We start from the raw sequence: 27065 nt of genomic DNA, 5'->3' as shown, positions 1-27065 counted from the left end.
ATTCTGTCTGAATTCTTTTACTAAATTTAGAAATTTCTCTCTTCCACTGGTCTAAATTTGATCCTTCAGATAGGAACATATTAGGTTTACAGTATGTGCACTGAATATTTAGAAATATCACCTTGCTACATCCATGACCTTTGTGTTGTGAATCAAATAAACTAAAAAATCACTAAGCTGCTCTCTTTTTTCCCCATTCTTTTTTAATAGGGGGAAGAAAGAAAAAGGAGAAAAAAAAGAAAAAAGCTCATTATTGGATACCAACATGAAAATTGGAATTTATCTACTTCTTTTATGTGAAATCTGTTTTGAAATTAGCAAGGCTGACATCAAACCTAAATCTCCAAAGAAGGACAAGAGGCTGAATTTCTCAGGAAAAAATAAAAACCTCAGTATTTCTGAAGAATGGAATCAACATAAAAATGACTCTGAGCCTTTGCAAGAGAAAAGTTTTGAAGAGCTTACTCTTCACAATTTCACTGAAAAGACAGCAAATTTTGGATTTAATCTCTACCGAAAAATTGCAATGAAACTTGATAACAATATAATTATCTCTCCCCTTTCTGTATCAACCCTCATGGCTACATATTTGCTGGCAGCTGAAGGGGAAACACACAGACAAATAGCAAAAGCTCTAAACCTTCATCCTTTGGAGCATAGAGATCGCCATTATTTACCAGCACTGTTTAAGCAACTGAAAGATAACATCTCAATGAATGAAGAACTTCTCTTTGTGCAAGGTATTCTTTCTTTTATCCAAAAGGACTTTGTAGTCAGGGAAGATTTCCTCAACTTATCTAAGCAGTACTTTGATATGGAATTCCTGCGTGTAAACTTTCAAAACATCACACAAGCGAAGTTTGTTATAAATCAAAACATTAAACAAAGGACCAAAGGAAAAATATCAGAGCTTTTTGAAGAAGTTGACAGACATTCTAAACTGCTACTTTTGGATTACATTTTTTTTAAAGGTAACTATAGTTTTCATTCTGGAAAACTGCTATTTATTAGAATGAACAGAACTCTGACTTTACCAACATCAGGGGAAGCTTAAATTAATTAACATTTCCTGCTCTGCCTACATCTCTAAATAGATTTACTATCTTCTAATAAGTTTATTTAACAGGAAATTATTTTTCATGATAGGGAACCACTATTCTTCTATGTTTTCTTTCACACAACAAAGAGTCATAAAGAACAAAAGGCCCTGTATCAATTCCATGAACAATCCTTCTTCGTGATTAAGTTTTAATTTTTTACTCACCACTGAAATGAAATCCTAATCATAACAGCTTGTTAAATATAAGGTACTGGGCATAAAAAACAATTGTCTGACTTTCCATAGTGCACAAGTTAATGAGAACAGAAATTGCTTCTCTATTCCAATCAAGAACCTTTTTCCCTGAGAGAAACCAGAGACAAAGGGCTCCCTGATGGTGACAGAGGCCCACATTTGACTGCAAACAGCCGTATGAATGCCAGAGGTACCAGGTTAGGTAAAGGCAATGTTTTTAGGTAAAACCCATGCTTAAGCTTGCTGCAGTCTAAGGCACTCAGGAAAGAGAAAACCCCACTAAAATAAACATGTATGACAACAAATTAAATTACCTTGCAGCCATAAATCTATTTATTCTCTTAGATTCAAAAGATTGCAGTTTATCCAATGCTGAGTTTACTTTCCCTTGCAGAAAACCAGAGAAAAGAGATAAATGGCTGTGATACAGTTTGAGTGAGAGTGCAGAAATCAGAATCAATTGCCTAAAAGAGGTCACATTCCAAAGCACCTTCTTAGACAATGCACTGCTGAATTCCCATTAAAGAGATCGTATAATTACTTAAAAACAGGATGTTGAACAGCTGGTAGAAATTTTCAGAAAAGATGTCATATTAATAAAAGACAGATGCTCAGATGGCATTCTGAACTTGCTGGTTCTGAACACAGATGGGTTCTGAATTTGACTGGCAATTAAACCATCATAGAATAATATTTCCCTCCTTTCCCTACATCTGAAGCAGTTTATTTGGTGCATTTTCCTGCTGTAAAAATTTTTAAGAACATTCACTAAGTATACTGCAGTTATCATCCAGTTGTCCCAGACACAGATGACACCCACTTTAACTTGCTGCAGAAAGGATTCTACGTTTTTTTAAAAGGCTTCTGAAAATTTTGTTCAACCAGTCTGAATAATTATTTCATTTTTCTTTCTCCAGGAAAGTGGCTATATCCATTTAATTCAAAATTCACAGAAATTGAAACTTTCCACATAAACAAATACAGAAGTGTGCAAGTACCAATGATGTTCAAGTCAGATAAAGTAAATTCAATGTATGATGAGAATTTAAGGTGCAATGTGATAAAACTACCCTACAAAGGCAAAGCCTACATGCTAATTGTCATCCCAGAAAAGGGGGAAGATTATGTTTCACTTGAAGACCATTTGACAATGGAGCTTGTGGAATCCTGGCTTGCAAACATGAAGAGCAGGTACTGCTTTGACACATATCAGCCCTCGTGTTTTTTATTTCCACTGTAGCAAAACAAAAAAGCAGAGCAATGATTATCTGTTCTGAAAAAGCTTCAGCTCTGAGGTGATAAGTCTATTGGTCATCTCAGTTAGAAAAGCCTCTGAGGGCATTGCCAAATTTTGCCATATGCCTTCTCTCTTGAAATTCTGCACAGCCAGGCAATTTGCATCATAAATGTCTGTATTAATATTTATGAAATATATATAAAAATGTGTATATTTATGGAACTTTACTTATCAATGAAAAGAGTAATGGATAAATTTGTGTATGAAAATGTAAAAACAAATTACTCCTATTAAATGTAACTCCTGAAGTGACAGGCCTCTCCAGTGGTCAATAACTGAAAGTGTCATCCCAGCATTAGGGCACTAGAAGTGCTCATGAAAGTGTATAAATACTGAGAAGAAAATGATTTCTAGCATCTTTGACATTCAACAAAGTAAAAAAGATATTCTGGCAGCCTAAATTCCAGCTGAGAATCTTTAACCTTTGCGTCTTGTTTTTACTGTTTGTGTAAAGCTTAATTCCACATCTTTCAGCAATAACTTACTATATTTCTGAAGGTTTTTTTTTTTCTTTTTTTAAACAGAAATATGGATATTTCATTTCCAAAGTTCAAATTAGAACAAAAATATAAAATGAAGAAATGGCTTTATGCTCTTGGAATTAAAAATCTCTTTGCACGTTCAGCAGATCTTAGTCATCTCACAGATCAAAAATACATAACAGTCTCCCAGGTAAGCCTACTAAAATTATTTGCTATTTGAATTGTAGTAACAGAGGGTCCATGTACTATGTCATACAGACCCACTATTAGGAAAGAACCTCACCTGACAAGCATGTGGAATCTGCACATCCTATACAGCATGCATCCCTCTATAGAAGTATACAGCTTGTCATAGAGAAACAGAACCTGAAAGCATCATCACAACACAATTGTATTCCAACCCGTACCAAATGGACTGCTTCATACACTGTAATTTATAAAGATCAATACTGTAAACAGGTAAGTTTAAGTCCCAAAAACTCTAAAACAACAAGTACAGTTTTTCAAAACTGTGCTGGCCATGTCTTAAAAAACAACTGCAACAACAAAAAAGACTCACCTTTCTAAGAAAACCAATCACAGAAAAAATAAACATCCAATGAATAAAACTGCAGTGATGTTCAGTTTCAAATAAACTATTTAACATTTGTGAATTGCAATGGCAATTTGCAGCACTTTTCTCCTTTCCTTTTGATCTATAACTATTCCTTGTTGTTTTCAGCAGTTCACTTTGTGTTACCATGAAGTGATCTTGCTTGAAGAGTACTTGCTGATATTAGAAGCAATATATACATCACCTACAAAGTGCCAGTCAGACTAGCTATCTTCATTAATTAAGGATATTTAGCAGAGAGCTTGACACTAGCGAAGCCTTTCAACTACCTTGACATAAATCATTCCTAGAATTCCTGGACATCAATAATTCCTAGAGTCTGGGAGTTAGGAATGCACAAGTTGCCTAGGCAGGTCACCAATACAGACCCAAATAAAGGAGAAGTTCTCAGAGGTGCATGCAGGCTGAAAAAAAGAAAAGGGAAAAGAATCAGATCCTGCTGGGCTCTGTCTGCAGTCCTAAGACCAATCCAAGACCATAGTTCAGGGCTGTCCATATTTACTCTGTGCTAACAACTGCGAGAATTAGAAATACACAGGAGAAATACAGGACTGGTGCATTTGCCTAACCTCTCACAAAATCAACTGTGGATGACAATTCACAGCCAGCAATTAAGAATTTGCAAGAAATGAAATCACGCCTCCCACTTTTGTGAAAATTTTGTACAGTATCAAAGAGGAGCACTGTACAAATGCATCGGTTGTTTCACGCCACCAGCTTCAAGAACAAGATCTAGAAGTGAAGCCTCAGGATTGTGGAAAAGTGTAATGATCTGAACCCTAATTATTGCAGTCATGATGGCCACACTGACTCCTGTTTCTGAAGAAGACAGCATATGTAGTACCAGTAACACACAGTGCTAGATTGCAGACCTACTTGTTATAACCCTCAGGAGAGACCTATTTCAATTGAATCCCTGGCATTTTGAAATTTATTCTTCATGTTTCCATTTATTTCTGTCATCTATTTTATCTCTGCACTGCATTTCAGGTTGTCCAAAAGGCAGTCATTGAAGTGGATGAAAAAGGCACTGAGGCTGCAGCAGCTACTGGGTCTGAAATAATTGCATTCTCAGCACCTCCTGTCATTAAAGTGGACCGACCATTTCTTTTTATGATTTTTGAAGAAACTTTTAAAACTTTACTTTTCATTGGCAGGGTAGTTGATCCAACAGAAATGTGAATAAAAGTAATGGTTTTTATTGTGCACGTAAGAGGCTTTATTTTTATTTTCTTTAAACTATTATTTACATTAGAATAAAAGGCAAAGTATGAAAATGTGAAAACCTGTTTTGTCTCTCCACCTAGAAGTAGGTCATCCTAGTAATATTTCAATGTCTGTGTGACAAGATCAATGCATAAGGATATAAAATGACAAAAGTATTTCTTGCAAAAGCTATCAGGCAAATTAGAAAGAAACAAACAAAATGTACAGAACTAAACTTTCAAAATTCAAAATTTTAATGACAAATCTGAATGAAAATCAAAGATTCATATGCCAAGGTATTCAGAAAGATCATTCCCAAGCACTGCAGCTTGATATTTCTTAGTGCTATCTTCTGTTGTACTGAAGCGTAAGAGCCTTACATTGGTGTCAGCCATTTTTTGCCACTTATAACAACAGAAGCAGGAACAAGCCTGCTTCTCAAAAAGGATTTACAGCCCCTGTACAGAGATCTTTATTTCTATAGAAATCATCTATCATGAAGTCTGCATTGTCCAGGAGACTGACTTCTTCCAAAACATTTCAAATTACTTCATGATGTGCCTGCTTTTAAAATATTCTTTCTCCAAAAGACAAAATAATTCCGAATATTATTCAGGTATTCGTAACACTAATCTGGATCTCTCCTAAAAGCAGAATTTCTGTGTGTATTATCGTCTAGATATTAGAGAGAATGAGGACATGGCACTCTACACTTAAATGAAGACAGACTTTGGTAGGAAAAAACATACCTCCACAAAACTGGAATAAAACTGTTCACATAGCTTGGAAACACCTTTTGGATTTCAGGGTCAAATATTTCTGAAAACCATTGCAAATCACCTTACTCAAGTAGTGCAGTGACTCCAACAGAGCGTTTACAGAAAGAACAGCCAGATCATGAATATTTAGTAAATTTTAATTGAGTCCTATGTATAACTTTGAAACAATGCAAAAAAAAAAAAGCTACTCCTAACTATGTAACTAAAAGACCTAAGCTTACATATTTCCCAAAAAAAAGCTGTCCAAATCAGTACAAAAGAGTTTGGTGCAGATGACAGGGTAAAAATAGGGTAAAGCTGGCAAACAGCTCTAAAAATAAAAACTCAGAAACAATTAGTTGTCATTTACAGTAACTCAGACATTACTGTAAGCCACTCACAAAAGGAATTGCGGAGGAGACCCTGGTACCTGATTGCACTAATAAGGCATATCTAATCTAACTGCACACAGCGGGATGTATGTACCCAGAAATAAGAATCACTGCTTCCTGCCTCAGAACAATTAGCAGAATGAATGCTGCTATAGTCATCACTACACAGCTGAGCCGTGCTGGTGTTGTGAGCTGCAGGTAAAACAGTGCTGCAGACTGGGAAGTACTGGTGACATCCAACTGAAGTAACACAGGAAGGGCTGATGGAAGGATTTACAGGACACCAGGAGTACTATATAAGGAAGACACACAGTCTGAAAAAAAAGTCTTAAAAGAGCATTGAAATATTACACAGTGGGATTTTAATATGTGGTAGGGTTATTCAGTGGAGAATTAAATAAAGTTGTTAAAAAATGACAGACAAATGACAGTAACAAGAAATAGATGACAGACAAAGACTGTCATCTATTGTACTTATATATATATATACTTATACATATACTTATAGAGGGGAGAAATAGCTTGGGTTCAAATCTAGGAAGTCACTAACTGTTCTGATGTGTTTAATAAAGGTATCTGAGTGCCAAACAGTTACAGACCCTGTTCTACAGCTGAGTACTGCTGATTTGATCGCTGTCAGAAGACAAACTGAGAACACTGAGCAGTCTCTGGTGCCCAAGGATCACAGCTGTTGTGGCAACAAGCACTGGGAAAGTGTCTGTTTGCATCAGGGAAACAGAAGCCAAACCTGAGAAGAGCCAGCACATCTGCATCACCGAATGTCAAAAACATCACCATACTTGAGGCAGCTTTTAAAGGAATCTGATTAGCAGGAGCCTACATCAAGCTGCAGCACAAACTGAAACTTGAGTTTTTCCACAGAATCCAAACCATGTTTATGACCAGAAAAAGAGAAAACACTTAAATCCAACTGTGGACTAAGAGGCTGAAGTATTTAGATAATAAAACGCTGCTAAATAAAGCGTCTTGCACTTCACCCAGGACAGCATAAATCTAGCATTATTACTATGTTAAATAAATATTTTCCATAGGTAAATGCATTTATTTTAGTTATAAAAGATGCCCTGAGAAAAAATATTTATTTCAAGAACATGCATGTACAGCATTGTCCTAGTTTTATTTTGAATAAACTCATCATTCGTATTGTTACATTATAAAAAGTAACCACACACGCATATGCATTCACAAACTGGATCATCTTTATCATACACCAACAGAGTTAAAAAAGCAGTTATTTCTTATATTAATATATTTATGTTGCTTCCATTTTGAAATAGAGAAGCTGACAATAGCTTCATATGCTCTCTCTCAAGTATTACGTAAATAGAACTTTTTAAAATAGAATTGAATGTTTTTCCACAGACATATTTTGATAGAAACATTAGCATTAATGCAGATGACATCACTGAAGCATGATTGCTTGCAATAACAGCTAATTAAAAACTAGATTCATCATTATAAATTATTCAAGTGAAAATACAATTTGAAATACTAAAAATTAAAGCAAGTATTTATACAACAAAAGTTATGAAATAAAACGTTTTTTAAATATCATCTGGAGACATCTCCTTTTAGACTGCTACGAAACTTACACAGAATTTCTATGAACTTTACTTTGTACGTGTAAAAAACTTTACCTTCAAAATCACAGTACAATGCTACTGAAGTTTGTGTTTTATCTATAGAAAACTGATCAATGGGTCTGGATTTTGATCTTAAATTAGGTTTGAAAGATCTTTAAGATGCAGGATTGCTTTTTCATATTCATGACAATCCCTTCTATTTCTTGAATAAAATATGGATGTTAAGAATAAATAATATTGTGAATTGATCTGATTAAGTAATGGATATGTGCATTCTAAATCCAAGAATTTGAACTACAAAGGCATAACTGAAGAAATCAAAATCCTCTCTTTAGCTGCAGCAGTGAAAAGCACATAGCTGAAATTGCATTTCATTACATTTCACTACAACATTAGAAGTCTGCAACCATTACATCACTTATTTTACAACTTGGGATTTTGTTTAAAAGTTAAAAGGTCTTAACACTGCAAGATGCGTTTGGTCACCCCAGGCATTACAGTCCCATGTGCTGCTCCAGCGCTATCACTTGAAATTTCTGCTTCCAGCAGTCACCCATTCTCTTCTTAACCCGTCAGAAGATCTAGGAGTTTGACTTTCTGTTTTTTCTTCAAGCAAAAGAAAAAACACAATAAGTTGTTGCTATATTATAAAGTAAAGCAATACATGTTATTGTGTATTTTATTATAACTAATCAGTGGAAGAACTATGTAATCACATGCTCAACTTCCTGAAGCAATTATGACTGTGTGAAAGACATCACTTAAGGATATTTATGCTTAAAATTGTTATGCACCACTGTGGATGTCTTACAGATGAGTTGTAGAAATCTAATAAAATATTGATATTAGTTTATCATTAAGCAATTTATTTCAATGCAATAATAAATCTACTCCCACCTTTTAAAGGATGGAAAATCCATACTTCTCATTCTCAAAGTTAATTTCCACTGCTTTAATTGGAAGATTAATAAAATCCAAAGACTTACTGCGTGTCTATAGACAAGATGCAAAGTGATACTTATAAAGCTGGATGTTTTTATTGGTAAATCTATAAAGTACTGAAAAATACCAGCTTTTACCAAATGTATATTGAAATCAGTCCTGTAACAGTATTACAATTTCAAGCAGAACATCAGTTCTCATTCATCAACGAAAATATTTGAAAGAAAACAGTAAAGCAAAGCAGTATAACAACAAGAGATTAGAACTCTTTATGGACCTTGGTGCTTGCAAATCTTCTCAATTTCTGCTCCGAAATGACTTGTGTTCTAACTGGACACTCCTTAACAGAAAGTCAAATCAGTATATTGTGATTGCGAATTGGCTTACATAAGGTCTCTTGTGGGACAAAATACTCAACCAATGTCCTTTATGACTCTTTCTATTCCATAAGGTGCTTAAAATCAGGCACTCATCTCTTCTGTGGCTCCACCACTATTGTGTACAGGTATGTCCTTCAGCATAATTCTTTCATTTTCTGTTGCCTGCGTATTACTAAAGGTCTGGCAAACAACACCAAATCTAATGGCCATTTTCCTGCTACCTGCCTGTGAACACTAGAGCAGGCCTTATTAATTTCTTTTTCTTCCAATTATACTATTTTCAAAGAAGAGGGAACATATTAATCTGCATACAATTCTCTGAAGTAGAAGTAATATGGAAAGTAATGACCTCCATTCTGCACCAAATTAACTTTGCATTTTGAAAAGTTCCTATAACAGTATGAACACGTGAAATACAAGAAACGAGAAATTCTTCAACACTACAAGTACACTTGTCAGAAGTGAACCTTTGCAGATATCCGTTAGAACAGTTTCATGGAAAAAATGAAAAATAACGTTTTGCCCGAATATACATCCTTTTTACTAAGAATCACTACTTCTATTTGTTAGTATTTAATTATTCAACAACAGAATGTTGCCTGTTCTTCCATTCTTTACAGACACAAGTAATTAAGTAAAAAAGCACACATATTACAAAGTCCCTTATTCATTCAGAAGAGCCAATAAACTAAAAAATTAGGACTTGTCAGAATAAGATAATCAGTGCAATATTTAACGAGGACATGCGTAAGTTTACATCATGATACAGTATAAATATATGCTCAATTATTTGCACACAAGTTTTTTGCTTTAATAAGTGTATAGATGAGATGACACTCATTTACAAGCACCCCTTCAATTGAAACTCTTACATAATTGTCACATTGTTCTCTCAGTAAGAGTTATTTCTGTCAATAGAATATATATTTTCATATTCATTTCTTTCTTCATTTAACTTAGAAAACATTGAAGCAGACTCTTTTGGTTATTTTTTGGGTTTTTTTGTTTGTTTGTTTGTTCTTGAGGTTATACATATTTCAGAAAAACTTTTCCTAAGCAAAGCACCAGAACTGCTTTTCTGATCAAAAGAAATACAGAGGGACCTGGACAGACTGGATCGATGGGCTAAGGTTAACTATATGAGTTTCAATAGGGCCAAGTGTTGAGTCCTGCATTTTGGTCACAACAACCCCAGGCAACCCTACAGGCTTGGGGAAGAGTGGCTGGAAATCTGCCTGATGGAAAGGGACCTTGGTGTACTGATGGACAGTCAGCTGAATATGAACCAGCAGTGTGCCCAGGTGGCCAAGAAGGCCAATGGCATCCTGGCTTGTACCAGGAATGGAGTGGTGAGCAGGACTAGGGAAGCAATCCTGTCCCTGACTTGGCATTGGTGAGGCCTCACCTTGAGTACGGCGTTCAGTTTTGGGCAGTTCAGTACAGAAAGGACATTGGGGTGATGGAGCAGGTCCAAAGAAGGGCAACAAGGCTTGTGAAGGGCTTGGAGAATATGGCCTATGAGGAGAGACTGAAGGAACTGGGGCTGTTCAGTCTGGGGAAAAGCAGGCTGAGGGGAGACCTTATTGCTCTCTTCCAGTACCTGAAAGGTGTTTACCTTTATACCTGAAAGTAAGAAAGTAGTTGGTCTCTTCTCACTGGTGACAGGTGACAGGATGAAGGGAAATGGCCTCAAATTGCACTAAGGTAAATTTAGGTTGGATATCAGGAAAAACTTCTTTACAGAAAGGGTTGTTAAGCACTGGAATAAGCTCCCCAGGGAGGTGGTTGAGTCACCATCCCTGGATGTGTTTAAAAACCGTTTGGATGTGGTGCTCAGGGACATGATTTAGTGGGGTGTTGTTAGAGTTAGGGTAGTATGATTAGGTTGTAGTTGGACTCGATGATCTTTAAGGTCTTTTCCAACTTGAGTGATTCTATGATTTACCATTAACCACTCCGGAATTTGCACTTTTTACTATTTCCTTGTAGAACTGTCCCAATTTTTTTAATGGAAAGAATTAATTACTCAACCAGATTACAAAAGAGAAACTGACCCTACAGTGCAACAGACACTATGCTAACTTGAGAGATGCATTTTCCCATAAGAACATAGAAATTAACACTCATGTTCAGAACTAATGTAGGTCATCCTAAGCCCTCTCTTCTCTCTCTAAAAACTTTTTTCTTTCCCTGGTATATCCTCTTGCTTTCTGACACTAAGCATTTTTGGAACTTTCTGAATCAAAGAAAGCATTAGATCATTGTGCTTAACGAGATACCAACTTTCAAATAGTCTGTTAAGGTATTCATGTGAGTATAGCACACTGAGACTGGAAGCCAGGTATCCTATTTTTCAGTTTCCTGTCTGAAATCAAAGGAATCGGCTGCTCTCCATTGGCCTTTTTTTTCTTTCCCTTTTTATTCAAACAAAATATATCAGTTTTTATGTCAAGTTACAGATAGAAAAAAAACTTTGAAATAAGTGAGCACCTACTGATGACCTATGAAAAGCAAGTACTGTGGGAAGTATTTCAGAGAGTTCATTAAGCTTTGCCAAGGATGGGGATAGAGCGCAATTTGACTTGGCATTTCTGAAGATACTTTTGCTATGAAAGCAACATATCCTCAACATGCAGTACTCATTTTTATTTACTACTCACTTTCCAACTTTTTCTACAAAGAAAACACAGTTTTAGAAATATTTGGTGACTGCAAGCTTTTTCTTGTACATTTAAGGTGATAAAATTTCAGTTGAGAAAGCATCATAATATAATGCATACAAGTAGATGAACATTTTTGACATTTTTTAAACTTTTGAGGGTTTTATTTTACTACTTTGCAATTTTTTAAGTTCTCATCTGTGAGTAAAGTTAGGAGTATTGTTTTGACTTGTGTTTTTCTAAGGAAAACATTGAACTGAAAAAATATGAGTTCATACAGACGCTTATTTCTTATAATCATAGAATACTAAAGGCTAGAAATGACCTCTAAGATCATCAAGACCAACTATCAAACCATTACCACAACATCCACTAACCATGTCCTTCAGTACCATATCTACACATTCCTTAAGTCACCAGAAAGAGTGATATCACTATTGTTTCCCACTGACACTTGGAAAATGAGGTCTTTCCTCTTCCCTGTCTAGTGTAGCCTCCATATCTCAGCTCCATTATCTTTCCCCAGCAAGTCATAGTCTCAAATTTTGGACATTCCTTTCATTCTCAGTCTCTACTACCCTTCTACTTCTATCCTTCTTCTACTTTTAAGGCCCTTCCTTTTCCACTAGTTTTATTTTCTGTTATACTCAAATCTACTAGTCCCAAATAACTTCTCTTTATGTATCTGGCTCCTACACTTTCTCCACTGTGCTTTGGCAAAGCAAACACTTAGCAAAGAATAATCTCAGTTTGAGTCCAAAATTATAGCTAGTCCAATGACAGTAATACAGAACTACAAGCTATTTTGAAAAAGGAATCTGAAAAAAAGCTAGCTACTACATTCTACAGAGATTTGATTGAGTAAGTACCCAGAGATTTTCTAAGAAAATTGTTGCACTTCTATTACAGGAGCAAACAAATTTACTTTTCATTTTAATCTTGCAAAATGTTGAACTGTTTAGGCTGATGTTTACAGATAACCATCCTGAGAGAGATGCCTAAGATACGTTTTGTTTTTTTTAAATCTAAATGGTTAACATAAGGCAAAAATGGTACCCTTAGTAACAACTAGCATTACCAGTTCATTATAATTCTTAAAAATTCATCATTCAACACTTAGATAGTAATACATAAACACATGTAAACGGACAAAAAGAAGGAAAAGGAAAAATTAAATACACGCATTCTATTTCTCCAACTACAAGCAGCTAAATCACAGTGACTGTAATTATTACAAACCAAATGCATTATCCTTCACTTTGTCCCTTTTCACCTGCCCCATACTTTACCAGCTGAAAGTGGACACATGCAAAGCAAATGACGGGTAATACTAATCAAAAAGGGAAGGTAAAGCAATCTTAAAAGTACTTCTAATTGCATGCATCACATTTCTATCCCATTATTTTGCATTTGAAAACCTTGTTTAAAAAAAATCATAAATATAGGCTTTATTTTACAGCACTCTTCAGAGTCCCCATTGAAGTTGTTACCCATAAGTTTAATCGGACCTCTTGTATACCACTTACATGCTCATCTTTCGGGACTGGCTCTCTTTATTTCCATTGCTCTTTTGGTCAGCTGAGTTAAATGAGTTGCGAGAAGCTATGAGTGAGGAACTGGAAGAGAAGGTAGCATTCCCACTGTTACCAGTGGAACGAGTCCGAAATGAATCATCTGAAATAGAGTTGAAGTTTAGACAAAGGATTTTGTCTGAAAACAAACTAACGAAAAAAATAACAACCAGAGAACGAGCAGAATTAGCTGTTTTCACTATAGCAATAGTGGGATATTTCCTATAGGAATAATCCAAAAGATTAACTTGCTGTATGTGAATAGTTTCCACTTAACTTCTTAAGTAATTTTATGAAAAATCAGTTAATTATCTAATGTCTACTGGTAGTGAATGGAAAAAAGTTCCTCCTGAAAACAATTAATCTCATTCTCATCTCTAATCTAAACTAATCATCCAAACTCTTCAAAAGCAGAGAGAGCTTAAAGGCATTGACAGTGGTCTCTCTCAATTAATTCATTAGAGGTTGTACATGATATGTCTTTTTTTCACGTGAGACAGGCAGAGACAAATTGCAAAATCAGCTTTCTTACTTTAACTAAAATGCCAATCAAGAAATGCCAACTTCATGTCTAATTTTATTCTTTCTAACTATAACTTTAAATAATAGGAAGTAATGAAAAATAAATTAAAAAAAATAGTCCAACTACACTAAAACTTAACTGCTCAATCATGTGGGTACCTATTGTTTTATGTTGTTTAGGAATATAATTTCTGTTTGATGGTACCCACATACTCAACAACCTCACAAAAAATGAACGTATATATAACACAATAACCTACTTACCACTAAAGGATAACATACAACCCTTCCCCATTCCTGATAGTGAAGATGTATATCCTGTAGCAGAGCTTTTACTTAAAAAAACAAACAAAAGAAAATTTGTAATTACTCTTCTTGATATTATAATTTTCCATCCTGCTGTTTGATAATTGAATTTATTTCTAAGTTTACCTGTAAAAAATTAAATGAGAAAGTTATGCTGACATTTCCTAAACAATTTAGATCAAAAAATTAATATTGAAAACAAATTCATATATGATATGGTATACATTAACTTAAAAGGAATTCTGAAGAATTTGTAGTATGCGTTAGGATGCTATTTTCTCCCTCAATTCAAAATTGTATACTTTACCCAATTAAACAGAGAGCTGAAAATTTAGGTCACAATACAGTGAGCAGAACACACTGAGTTCTAGAGATTCAGGTGCATGTATTTCTTAACAGCTTCCTATCAGTTAAGCAATTAATATAAAAAAGATACTTAGAACACTTGTCTATGTTGCTGTATTTTGGATGCAGTGCTTGAGTACTGAAAGACTGGCTTCGAACCAGCTTGGATTTTTTGTCTTCTTTGCCTAAAATTATAAGTAATAAACAATTTTAGTGTAGAAATCATTGCATTTACTCTGTAAATAACACCTTTTATTAACATACTCTGTCAACCTATGTTAGCTGAAGAAACTGATTCAAATACCTTAACAACAGTAAGCAAGCATTATGTTGCCTATGACAGACCAAAGAATAAAATAAAACTAAAAGGCAGTAAATCCATTCCATTCTAAGAATGAATTATTTTCCTGACCCACAAAAATGACAGTTGGGTTTTAACCCCTTTCTAGGAGGATTTTTAAAGGACCCTCACCTGTTGAGGTACCAGAAGAGCTCCCAGAAGAAGAAAGAGTCATACTTTTTGCCAACATTGATGATGTTTTATTATCTCTTCCTAACAAATAAATAAATAAGTAAAAAGCCTAGTATTAATATTCCTCTGTGTTAAATAGCTTTACTTGAAATACAAAAAAAGGTCCACAGCATATTACAAGTACAGCAGTGTGCAGAAATAATGTTTAATCCAGTTCTACTAATATCACTGACAAGCTTTTAAATTATATCGTAAAATGAAAGATATCAGAGAAATGAAAGCTGTCAGATGTTTCATTAATAAACTCAAAAGCTTTCCCTTCTAGCACAACTAGGCCCATTTTCATAAATTTTCATAAATATCTTTAGAAGAATGTAGAAAAAACTTTAGTTTTTCTAAAGTTCTGGTATTAACATAAATAGCATCTCCTCTCTGCCTCCTTTTCTCCTACCTATGTAAAAGTAAGAGTAAAATACGTACAAACAACATGCACACTAATAAACTTACGCTTCTTTTCAAATATTTTATCATTAATATTTGCAGATCTTCCTTCGTTTTGCTGCTTCTCTTTTTCTAATTGTTCCTAAGAAATGAATAACTTACTTTAGTATTACTCATCCAACAATAATAATGGTAGTACTACTACTACTACTATTAAAAATAATTGTTTTACAACTAGGCTGGAAGTTTTCAAAAAAGGGCATGCTTCCATCTCATCAAAAAAAAAAACAATTAATTTCTGCTCTTTCCCACATAAAGGCTCTTTACTACAGAGCCTAATGAATGTCCAGAGAACAAATTAAATAGTACAGAGTGAAATCAGGGTACAATTACTATATAAATCACACCGAAAATGTTGATTTTAATTACAAAGGAGCCTCAGAGATAAAGTTCCCATTCAAAACTTTTCTTTGATAGTCAAACATGCACAAAATACTAGATGTGACTAAAGTATACAGAGATACTAATCCAACTGTAATTGAATATATTATTAATTCAAATATCAGTTAATATTTTTCTCAAACTGTGAAGTGCATCACATACTTTTTAAAGGTCTAAAAGAAACATCCAAAGTTGACATGTCTTTATGTAAAACAAAACTAAGTATTGGAATACTTCATTTTATGGAATATATTTGTTTTTCTGCAATATTACCTAGCCTTAGTATATCTCCCAAAAGCATGTCCACGTACGTATGGCATCAATACAACTCTACACACAATTTCAAGCCAATACTTGTCTCAGGATTCTTGGTCAATGAGTTTCAATCTAATCTCAGAAAGCTACAATATTAACTTATCTTCTTTACTACATTCAGAACAAAAATGCAAAGTGAACCAAAATTATTCTAATGACATTCTCTTTTTTTCACTTTAATTACCATCTAAGTGATTAAAAAAATGAAGTAAATCTCCACATACAAAAATGGGTAAGTAATTTAGGTCAAGGTTGCTGGAATACAGACTTTACTAAGTCACTTTAAAATTAAGGAAACTTATTAATAATCTCATTAAGCACTATTAAAATCTGTGGCTTCTCTTCTATTCAGGACTGTGACATGCCACAGTTCTCTGTGTACGCCACCAATTCTTCAAAAGTATGCCTCTCAGAATATGGCAAGTAAGATCTCTGTGATACAGAAGGTATGCCCATATCTATCTCACACATGACAGAAACACAGGCACTCTTCTGCAGTCTAGCTGTAGAAATAGGGTAAAAAAAAATAATGTTATCAAAGACTAAAGCGCAAAGCTCACTGGAAACTACTTTGCCAAAGCCCTCCAAATGCTTCCAGTATAAGAAACAGTAATTGTATCTGCCTCAAAAGTGCTAAAGCTAAGATCAAGATTTGAATGTGTGTACAGATGAGTATGTATCCTGAGAACAAAAGTTTGAATCTTGAATGCAAGGAGGCAGGATGCATGTGAGACACATATCACAAATTAAGAAAACTAGCATTGCAGAAGAAAGCCTATAGCACCTCTTGATATCAAAGTAGGCCACAAATGCAGGCTTTGTGACAACTCCGCTGAGGAAACACCAACAATTTCTTGACAGTCTTGAACTATTCCGGCTCACTGTAGAAAAGCTGTTCTGCAAGAAGTTAGAAGAACTGTGCTAATGAAACCTGGCCTTTTCTTAAGCCTGTCGGCTTCTTGGCTTCTCACACACTAGACTGCAGAGCAGGGCCACAGTCCTGGCAAGCCATCCAGCTCAGGTTCTGTGAAGATGTATGAAGTGCCTATTGTCTCTTTTGCTTACAGTCATAACTGATGATAATTAGGTTTGTAAGCAGGAGAAGTATTCTGCAGACTTCTCTTCCAAATCCTAAGCCTTTTATGTAAGACCTACACTCAGTCTCTCTCTGGTCAGGTTGCAGATGTCCTTTTCTGGCTAACAGGGAAGTCTTTAACATATACATCACCCCCTCCAGCATCCTTGTAGAAAAAAGATATTATGATTTGCTTATAGAGGCTGTGTATGAATTCTGACATGTTTCATTCGTTATTGAACTTATTACATCATACATACCTGACAAATCAGTAAGCTCCCTGAAGATTTCAAAGGTGCATTGTAGTTCTTGGGACTAAAGAACTACAGAGGCGTAATGTTTGAATATTTATTAAGTAATTCCAATTGACCTTTCTAATTGACATAGTGAAATTTTAGTAGCAAAGAAAAAAAAGTTGTGTGATATTTTGGAGGACTTACCCTTATTTTAAAATGTAAAATGAAATAACACACAGACTGTGAACCTACCGAGTTTCTCTGTAACATGTGCCTTCCCTACCTTAAAATTATTGCCTCAGTAATATTTAGCTACAAACTACTGAAAAAGATAAAGAAAAGACATCGTACTGATAAAATATACCATTTCCAAAAGGAGATGTTCTTGTCTTTCTTTTTCTTGGTCCAATAAATCATTTTCGTAAAATCTTTTCTGAAACTTCAAAATAGAATCAATAAAAATAAAAAATCACTATGTGAAAATGGGAATAAAAAGTAGTTAGTAAATACTAAAACTAGTAAGTACTTACAGCATCTAAAGAGATATCCATTCTGTCCAATTCTAACACTGTCTATAAAGAAAATCAAAATATTATTTATCCTTACTTAACAGCAACCCACACTTCCAACTCAGATCTGTGGAGATGAGAAAGCTTAGAATAGTGGTATTCAAAATTAAGCATGTCCTTTCTTCCTAAACATTTGAAGCTTATGCTTCAATATTTGTGCTACAAATGCTTCATTTCAAGAAATGTCAGAGTATTTTGAGAGCACCGCTAAGCCTCACACTAAAGGACTAATAGACCACCAAAACGCAACTCAAAATACACTGAAGGGGAGCTTGGAGCAGAGGCCTAAGAAGTAAGACTGAAAGAATAACGGAGGCACAGCAGGCAGGTGTTCATCCACTCCCTCCTGCAGACTGGCCCCATGAGAGAACTACTTATTTTAGCTACTCCACATCTTCTTTGAGACTGAGCACAAACATGACTTAATGTTTTGTGAGAATTTTACTTTATAAAGGTATTGTAACATTTGAAAGTCCTGCAAATGCTTTCTCTATTTTTGTAAGATAAAATGACTAGCTCAACACATTTACCATGAAGGCTCTTGATGATTTTTTACTACGTCATCCTAGTCCTGTCTTGAGCCATATCTATTTTTTAACTGACATACAATCTTTAATTCAAGTCACTAGAAAATAACTGCAATGTATGTAACCAAGAAAACACCACCTCTCTTAAATTTGACAGAACGCATTACATCTTCTCTTAATTGTCCAAAATTACAAATAGTCATTAGAGGTCTTTAGTCTCCTGTTCTTACATTAAGAGACAGAAAGGAAAACTTTGATCATCTTTGCCTTTTAACAGTAACCCCAATACAAAATGTTGCTTACTCTTTTTACAATAGTCAGGACATCTTTGTCTTTCTCTTGGCACAAAAGTTTCCGTATACATAACTCCAACTGCTGAAGCAAATGTTTATCAGTGGGAATCTTCAGAGTAGATTTAACTTTTGGCAACAAATAGCACAGCTTGATTCTGACAAAGGAAAAGAAAATCACCTTTTGATACAGATAGTTTAATAAACATTAATTTTTGATTTGCATGCTACCATTTGGCTCTAAAAACCTCAACTCTGAAGACAAGGCATATAATTATTAGGCGTTATTATTCAGAAGCAATTTCTGCTTACACACTCTTCCCAGATATGCTAAAATATTTTCAAAAAACTTGTTCATAGATTGGGACCACAGTCACATATTTGTAGTTGAACAGGTTTTTTTTACTATTTTTTTAAACCTCACAAGATAAGCTGATCTCTAGGTTTTCAAAAGGATCTACATACCCAGTAGAAGTTGTGAGTTGCTATATGGAGTGAAGATGCAATTCTAGAAGGCAGTAAATGCAGGGAGAAAAATTATTTATACAAATTAACCCAGAACAAAATTCAAAGTTAAGAGCCTTTCTGGTCTGACAACCTGGCGGTGCACTTTCATTTGTCATTACTGTGCCTCTGTATAACTCAAGTGTGGGTGCTTTCAAACCAAATTCCATGAGGACTGAAGTAATTGATCCGCCTTAATCCCCAGATACTGCTTCTGAACAGGTTATATGGAAAATGTATGTATTGCTTTTTATAAATATAAAATTGAAAGGCACTGGGAATTAAATAAAAAGAATTTCATACATTTAAGAGAAACAAAATACTCTGCATTTGACCTGACTGCAACTGCATTGCAAACTGTTTTAATCTAGACGAATTAAACGTAAAAAAATGAAAGACAATACGGTGATAATCTCTGCCGTTCTCAGATTGTACTGTCTGTGCTCAGAGACAGTCCTGTGTCAGGGAGGATAGCTTTGTGATGAACAATATTCAAAGATCTTTCTCATACAATTTTTTCCTGTTTTTTATACCTTCAAAATACTTCAACCTTCACAAAGAATTATGGTAGAACACAGGTAAAGGACTATAAGTCAATTAAAGTTTCCATTAGATATTAATAATGTGTCAGTAGAGCTTTCAGCTGAACTGCTTTTAAAAGCCATAAGCTACTTATGATGACAAAAAATTAGGGATTTTTTTGTTTGTTTTGTTTTTTTCTGTTATCTTAACACAAGAACATGAAATTGCATGTAAATAACCAATACTTTTTTTCAACCCTGTTGAATTAAGATGTGGTAGCTATAATAAATACAAGATCTACTTGAACATTAATTGAGTTTAGTGAACTTTACTGAATGCACACATGTATGCTTACATAGGTCATCATTATTAAATATCTAGACATGTTAAGGATGACAACATGAATTACATCAGAAACAAAAGTGCAAAATCACACAAAATACATGACAAAAGAACACCAAAATAAAATTTCCTTCTGGTCTCAGAACTGCCTGGTCTCAAGCTATTTAGGGAACAAAAAACAAAAAACAAAAAAACAAAAAAAAACAAAAAAAAAAAGTCACTATGAAATTAAAGAAAAAATACAGCATAAAAATGAAAAATGTACTAAATCCTCTTATATCTTCCTGTTCTTTTTCAATTAACTTTAACAATGAAGTAGAAAACTTCCACATAAGATAAAGCCTATGTTCACTATTAAACTATGACCACTGAAATAATTCCTTGTGTGTTTATCTTTATATATCAGTATGTTGAAATTGATGGAAATTAATGGAAAATGAAGTTAAGTTTGTTTCCTCAGACCCATGAAATAGTTTATTTTTTTCTTCTTACTTAGTGCTGTCTCCTTTAGCTCAGCACTTTTGATCAGCGCCCCAGACACTCAGACTGACCTGCTTCTGTGGTTTAATGTCATGCCCATACGTTTCTCCACAACTTTAGAACTGGTCACACATAAGGCACTGTACATTCTTATTTAGGCACAGTTATTTAAAACAAGCCATAAAGAAACATAATATTTGTTAATGTATTATTTAGGTTTTTTTTCCTGTACATTGTCACATACTTTTAGTACAGTACCTCACATTTGCCACTGGGTCGTGTGTAAGCTCAAGCACAGGTAGAAAGAAGTATTTACAGAAGAATGATTTTGAAAAGAGTTCCATAATGAATTCACAAGTATCTAAAAAACGAAGTCTGTTCCAATAACTTTTTCCTTGGCCCAGCTCTGAAAAATAACAATCCACAAATATTATCTGTAAAACATTTTTATTGTCAGCTAGAACATGCTTCAAAGGCTAGCATTTGACTCAAAGATGACATTCTTCAATGAAAGCCTAGGCTCTGAACTCAGTAACCATTTCTGCCAGTGAGCAATTTTTTCAGATATCCAATCTGCTCCTTTAATCACTTGAAAAAATGAAAAATAGCAAATGAGCTAGTTTCTTTGTTGAACAAAGCCTGGTATGCCTTTCAGATGATGTCACACACATTAAAATTACCCGACAAACATTAAAAATTGTTAATGAGCATAATTGAACCTTCTAATCTATCTTTAAAACACATAACATTGGCCAGAAATTCCACTTACATCAGCCAGAAATTCCACTTACTCATCTGACCAACCTATTCAAAAATTAATTTCTGGGATGTTTTATTCAGCACTTCTTATGTTGAAGCCTTCAGAGAATTATAATTCTATGGAGAAACTCGGTTATGCACTGCAGTACCCCTTGCAAAAAGATTTGGATTCAAGAGGTAGGGTTGGAGGGGCACTGGTACATTATCAGTTCCCACATTGCCTCTTCCCAGTTCTTTCACGCAAACATACTCCTCACATATCCAAATTTTGTTCTCAGTGGTGAAAGAGTGAGCAACCAAATATCTTCTAAGTGCAATCCCACCAATGATGGCAGGATATTACACTGAAAGCATATAACCATAAACTGATCTTCAGCCAATACTAACTTGCATCTCTAAGCAAACAAGGAAAAATTGTCTTACGTTCAATCAGTTTCTGAATAACCTCATGCCTCTGTTCTTGTTTGCGATTATAACGTAAATAAACGCACAGAGTTCGAGCAGCTGCTTTTTGGACTGGGAGGACATTCTTAAGAGAAATAAAGGAAACACGGTCAAGATTAACAGGCATTCAAAATTTCATGTTTCTTCAGTGCAATTTTAACTACAAATGCAGTCTTTTCAGATTTCTATTACTTTTTATAACCCAAACTCTTCTCAAGTTGAATAGATTTATAGTTGCCATAACAGACTCCTTTGTAAGTGCAACTATTTGCACTTATTTTTTTACTGGGAAATTTGGTCCTGAAATTTTAATCTTCCATATGTTTCAATCAAGTACAATTTATGTTGTACCATTTTATCTTCACTTCCCACAAGGCTTTCTCCCTGAGAATAAAGCCTAGGACTTAGCTAAGAAAAGAGCAGCCTATCAAGGAGAATGGAAGAATAGGAACACAAGCCAACTCAAATACAATTCCTGTGAAGCCTGTCAATATACAGAGTTGTTATGGAAAAACTTAAGTTATTTGGTATCTATTAGCAATCAAGTTATGTTTGTTATGCAAAATCAGATTGGTGAAGATTATGCCAATACAGGTTATTAACTATACATGTTTTAATTCAAATATCAGTAGCAAAACCAAAGAAATAAAAGCTTTATTCATTGATTTTAGTGAAGTTATAATTGATTTACTTGAACTTTCACCTCCTACTTCTGTTGCTAAATAAGAAATCCTGATTCAATCTCCATTTCACCTTTACAAAAATAAATATAAAGCATTTAAGCATTGCAGTAATACAAGGGCTGATCCAAAAGTCTTGCCTCCTATTTTATGATGTTGGACCACAGCACCAGAGGCAGATGGTGGTGGTATGGTAGAAGTTGAACCTTCCCACCAATATTCCATAACATTTTGTTGCCGTGAGACAGATGGCAGCAGAGAGGCACTGTGACAAAATGGCACCTGACATGGGAGTGCGGATAAAGCAAAGGTGCAGAATTCAATTCATCCACATGGAAAGAATGGTACTCACTGACATTTATTGATGCTTGCTGAACATTTATGGAGACCAAACAGTGGATGTGAAAGAAACGAAATAGTGGGTGGTGTGTTTCAGCAGTGGTAGCCATAACCTGAAACACAAACTGCATCTAGCAGGCTGTATACAGCTGTCACACAACAAAATGAACCATAGAATGCTCAGGGTTTGGGATCGTCGAGGTTCCAGTCTCCAAGCAGAGCAACTCAATCAGCTCATCCATGCAAATCAGAGAATTACAACCAGGGAACTGCATATGGAACTGAATATCAGCTTTAATGTCTTAATGTGGGTCCAGTGAAGGCTCATGCAGAAACAGAAAGAACATCATAAGTTTGTCAGGACCCACTGAACCATTAGGAGGCTGCAGGTGGCAGTTTCCTGGACCACATCATTACCAGTGACAAGAACTGGTGTCACCACTGCAAGCTGGAGTCAATACGGCATTCCATGGAGCGATGATGTGAATTCCCCATCAGAGAAGAAGTTCAAGACAAGTGCACTGTCTTTTTGTATAGGAAAGCTGTGATCCTCCTGGATTTCCTGGAACTCAGGACCATCAATTCTGACCACTGCATCACAATACTGACTAAGCTGAAGGAACTCTGGAACTTCCAGCATCAAACCAGAAAAGATAGTCTTTCTCTCGCAGCATAATAACTCCAGACCCCACACCATTTTAAAGACCATGGAGCAGAGGGCCAATCTTGGCTGGAGTATCCTACCACACCCACTGTACAGTCTGGATTTGTCACCTTCTGATTTCCATCTGTTTGGGCTGATGAAAGATGGACTGCATGGACAACATTTTCCTAACAATGACACCACCATAGCAGCTGTAAAAAACTGGGTCACCTCCAATGGTACAGATATTTATGAGCATGGCATGCCAGCTCAGAATGCACAGCTAATGGTGGTAACTATACTGAAAAACAGTGCTTTGTAGCTGAGACTTTGCTCAATCAAAGTGTTATTATTCTCTATGTACCTGTTTGTTGTTCCAACGGATATAAATAGGAGGCATTACTTTTGGAGCAGCCTATATACATCTTAGAATAAAATAGGCATAACATTAGTGAGAAAAAGGAATTTTAGCCAACTTATGAGACATTTCTTTATTCTTTCTAACTTGTTTATTTATCTGATTCTTAAATTATTCCATGTTTGGAAGCCATCTGCTATATTGTGGGCGTTAGAAAACATAACTTACAACATCTCTTAGAACAATTTCACTCTTGAATCAATTCACTACAATTTCAGATCAGTAGCTCTAAATGATTACTCACTTTTAGACTTAAAGTGTTCTTGCTAAGAATGGAACATGATGCAAAGTAATCAGTGAAACTAGGAAAAAGATTTTCAATTTACTAGAAGCAAACTGATAATGAGCACAAAGCAAGGAAAGAAGAGTGTCAGGAAAGGAACACAATAACTTGTCAATACAAATTTTGCTTCTCAAATTAGGGGAAAGAAGTTCTCAGCATTTTTTCAGCTTTATATGAAATAAAACAGTCTGATATCACATATGCAGTGAGAAATATTACTTTAAGATAAATTTAAACATAATGCTAAAAATACCTAGCGGTAAGTGCTCTAAATACTTTAAAAAAATGAAGAACCAGAAAGAGGCAGGCTCACATTTGTCAAAATGATTGTCAACATTCTGTGAAGAAAACGGTAATAAATCTGATCACTTGATATGATTTGAGGGAGACACGCATATTTTTGTAGTAACTTCTCATGAGTTCTCCACTTTAAGGAAGTTGCTGCTCTCTGTTCTGCTGTTGTCAATGCAGGAATCAAGTCAGGAATAGACAGTAACTAGAAATAAAAATATAAACATAATTTTACACCTTCTACCTGCATGGCACATTACTAAGCTTTAAAAACAATGCACAACAATGTAAGGAAGGAAAGATTTTAAGTGGCCAACTACTTCTTCTACTCAGCCAGAATCAGCTACACTGTGACCATTTCCAGTAGGACTCATTTCTTTTAATAAAACCTGACCAGGATTACACAGCCTCTCATACACAGTAAATTCTACTGGTAACTACTCAAAAATCTGTTCTGGCACTTAAATAAACACACCTTCACTTCCAGCCCCTTCATCTCACAAAGAGAAACAACTGATCAGTGCTCCCTTTGAAATATCCTTTACAGCTATGAAGACAAAAACAGTCCTCCTGTCTTCTCATTCTCAAGCCAAATAAATCCCTTTTTTCTCCTCAGCTCTCAAACTTTGCAATTATTCTTCTCAGCTTCTCACTTCATTCTGAAAGGAATTGCACACCTTTTCTCATCAGGAGGCAATGATTTTATAATAGTCAAGATAAATTGTCTTTTGAACTAAGCTAAGTGAAATATGCACTAACACATTTGACATGCACTTGTCACATATATAACATGTTTACAGTTATAATCATCTGACAAATCCACATTTTAAAATACATCTTCAACTTGTGTCCAAATAAGAAAAAAATACATTCAGTTCTTGGTCTGCTGGAATATTTCAGTTTTTCTGTATGTTTGGGAAGTATGTTTAAAACAGCATTTTGAAACAAGACGTGATATTTTATATTCCATTTTACATGTTAGGAGTTCCTGAATAAACCATCATCCAGAACCAAATAAAATTAAATCAGCAAAGTTGAGAACTGAATTCAGATCTCTGAAGTCCTAGTTCAGTACCTTTACCTCAGGAAATATGCCACCTCCTGCCAGCAACTGTGTCTGAAAAGGCAACTGTAGGTAGATGCCACATCAATATGCAAAATAAACAAATAATAACTGGTATTAACAGTCACTCATTTCACGTGAATCCATTCTCTTTAAATATTGCTAATTTTGATTCAACTTAATGACTCTGTTGCAAAATCTGATGTATTTCAGCTAATTTGTGTTTAATTGGAAAAAGAGCATAGATAGGCTGTTCATCATTACACTAAATCCAATCTTTCAAAAAAAAAAATTATATTAAATTTTATAAGAAAAAAATATTTTAAAAAAAAGCTCTGTTTTTCCCCAAAGCAGAAAATGATCAAGAATGATCCTCACACACCTGAAACAACTTTCCTACTACCTTCCATTTACATTTAGAAAGTAAATTATGAAACATGAGAATACCCACCTTGCTTTCTGATCCACTGTTTTCTCCTCCATTAATCATTAGCTCAAGGATTTCAGGAAGGTGACCTACCAGAGCATCTAAAACCTATTTAAAGAAAGGCTGCATGAATGAGGTTTATAAATTAACTTGTGCCAATTTATGTCTCTCACCAGTAATATCCCTGCTGACATCTCCTATGTTATTGCTCTCTTACATCAATGCAGAAGATTTAAAAAAAAAAAAAAGAAAAGATGCAACTTATACCTAGTTGTACTAATGAGGACAGGGATTTAAAATTGATATTTTAATATAGAAATGTAAGTATTATAGGTTTCATATTAGAAAAATAGAATTATAGCTTTGATTCACATCAATACCACACTCAGAGATTTCTGAAACATCCAGAGTACAATACTTAAAAATGAACATTCATGCATTCTAAAAGATCTGTCTTTCACAGATGGTTAAGTAACAGCCTCAACAGCCACGAAGAAATGTATTTTGGATATTTGCCAGCTAAATCTTAAAGGCAATTTTATATTTTTAAAAATATATTTATATTTATATTTATATTTATATTTATATTTATATTTATATTTATATTTATATTTATATTTATATTTATATTTATATTTATATATATAAAGTGCCTATCACCTGATTGATAAACATTCTTTGGAACCATTTTGATGGCAGGGGTAAGAACAAGAGTCAGCCTGTCAGTACCTCAGCATTTCTGTTTCCAACCAATTGAAATAAATAAATAAATAAATAAATAAAAGCCACAAGACTTTGCTGCCAGCCTGGCATGCTGGCGTTTAATACTGCTACTCTATCAGGGTTGGAGGGAGACTTATTGTGAATGGCAACAGTTTGCACTGTGATTTCTCCAGCTGTGCTGCAGAACAGCACAGGCATCACAGCACAAATTCATCGATAAATTAGAACAGAATATTTAGCCTTTATTAGTGATATAGTAATTAGTAATGATCTTACTTTCAAAGACCAGAAACTAGGTTTGAAATTAGACTATAAAAGTATATACTAAATATTACTTGCTACCAGTCTGGATTTCTGTAGCACTGAATATTTTTACTATTTAGATAACTTAGAAATTTTTCAAAACCAC

At 34.7% G+C, this 27065-nt stretch overlaps 2 protein-coding genes across 2 annotated transcripts in view; one reads left to right on the top strand and one right to left on the bottom strand.

The window, feature by feature from the left end:
• Nucleotides 1–247: 247 nt before the first annotated feature.
• On the top strand, nt 248–4868 carry SERPINA10 (serpin family A member 10; the record flags this gene model as incomplete). The annotated part of the gene is made up of 4 exons (XM_079537254.1): nt 248–971; nt 2212–2485; nt 3116–3263; nt 4677–4868. Exons 1-4 carry the CDS (start codon nt 266–268, stop codon nt 4866–4868), a joined length of 1320 nt encoding a protein of 439 aa, XP_079393380.1. The 5' UTR covers nt 248–265.
• A 3359-nt stretch (nt 4869–8227) lies between these two features.
• The window catches only part of PPP4R4 (protein phosphatase 4 regulatory subunit 4), a gene marked incomplete at both ends in the record, with an annotated part of 62358 nt that continues 43520 nt past the window's right edge, over nt 8228–27065 (bottom strand). Inside the window, 13 exons of the mRNA XM_079536741.1 lie at nt 8228–8252; nt 13155–13302; nt 13986–14056; nt 14464–14557; nt 14845–14925; nt 15352–15427; nt 17717–17791; nt 17883–17924; nt 18752–18896; nt 20845–20992; nt 21769–21874; nt 24466–24648; nt 25958–26041. Coding sequence (XP_079392867.1) covers nt 8228–8252; nt 13155–13302; nt 13986–14056; nt 14464–14557; nt 14845–14925; nt 15352–15427; nt 17717–17791; nt 17883–17924; nt 18752–18896; nt 20845–20992; nt 21769–21874; nt 24466–24648; nt 25958–26041 — 1278 coding nt within the window. The remainder of the gene's footprint in view (nt 8253–13154; nt 13303–13985; nt 14057–14463; nt 14558–14844; nt 14926–15351; nt 15428–17716; nt 17792–17882; nt 17925–18751; nt 18897–20844; nt 20993–21768; nt 21875–24465; nt 24649–25957; nt 26042–27065) is intronic.

The sequence above is a fragment of the Tetrao urogallus genome (genome assembly GCF_951394365.1).
Source record: "Tetrao urogallus genome assembly, chromosome: 6".
NCBI classification, from domain to species: domain Eukaryota; kingdom Metazoa; phylum Chordata; class Aves; order Galliformes; family Phasianidae; genus Tetrao; species Tetrao urogallus.
Note: the sequence above shows the minus strand (reverse complement) of the source record. Positions and strands in the feature narration are given on the sequence as shown.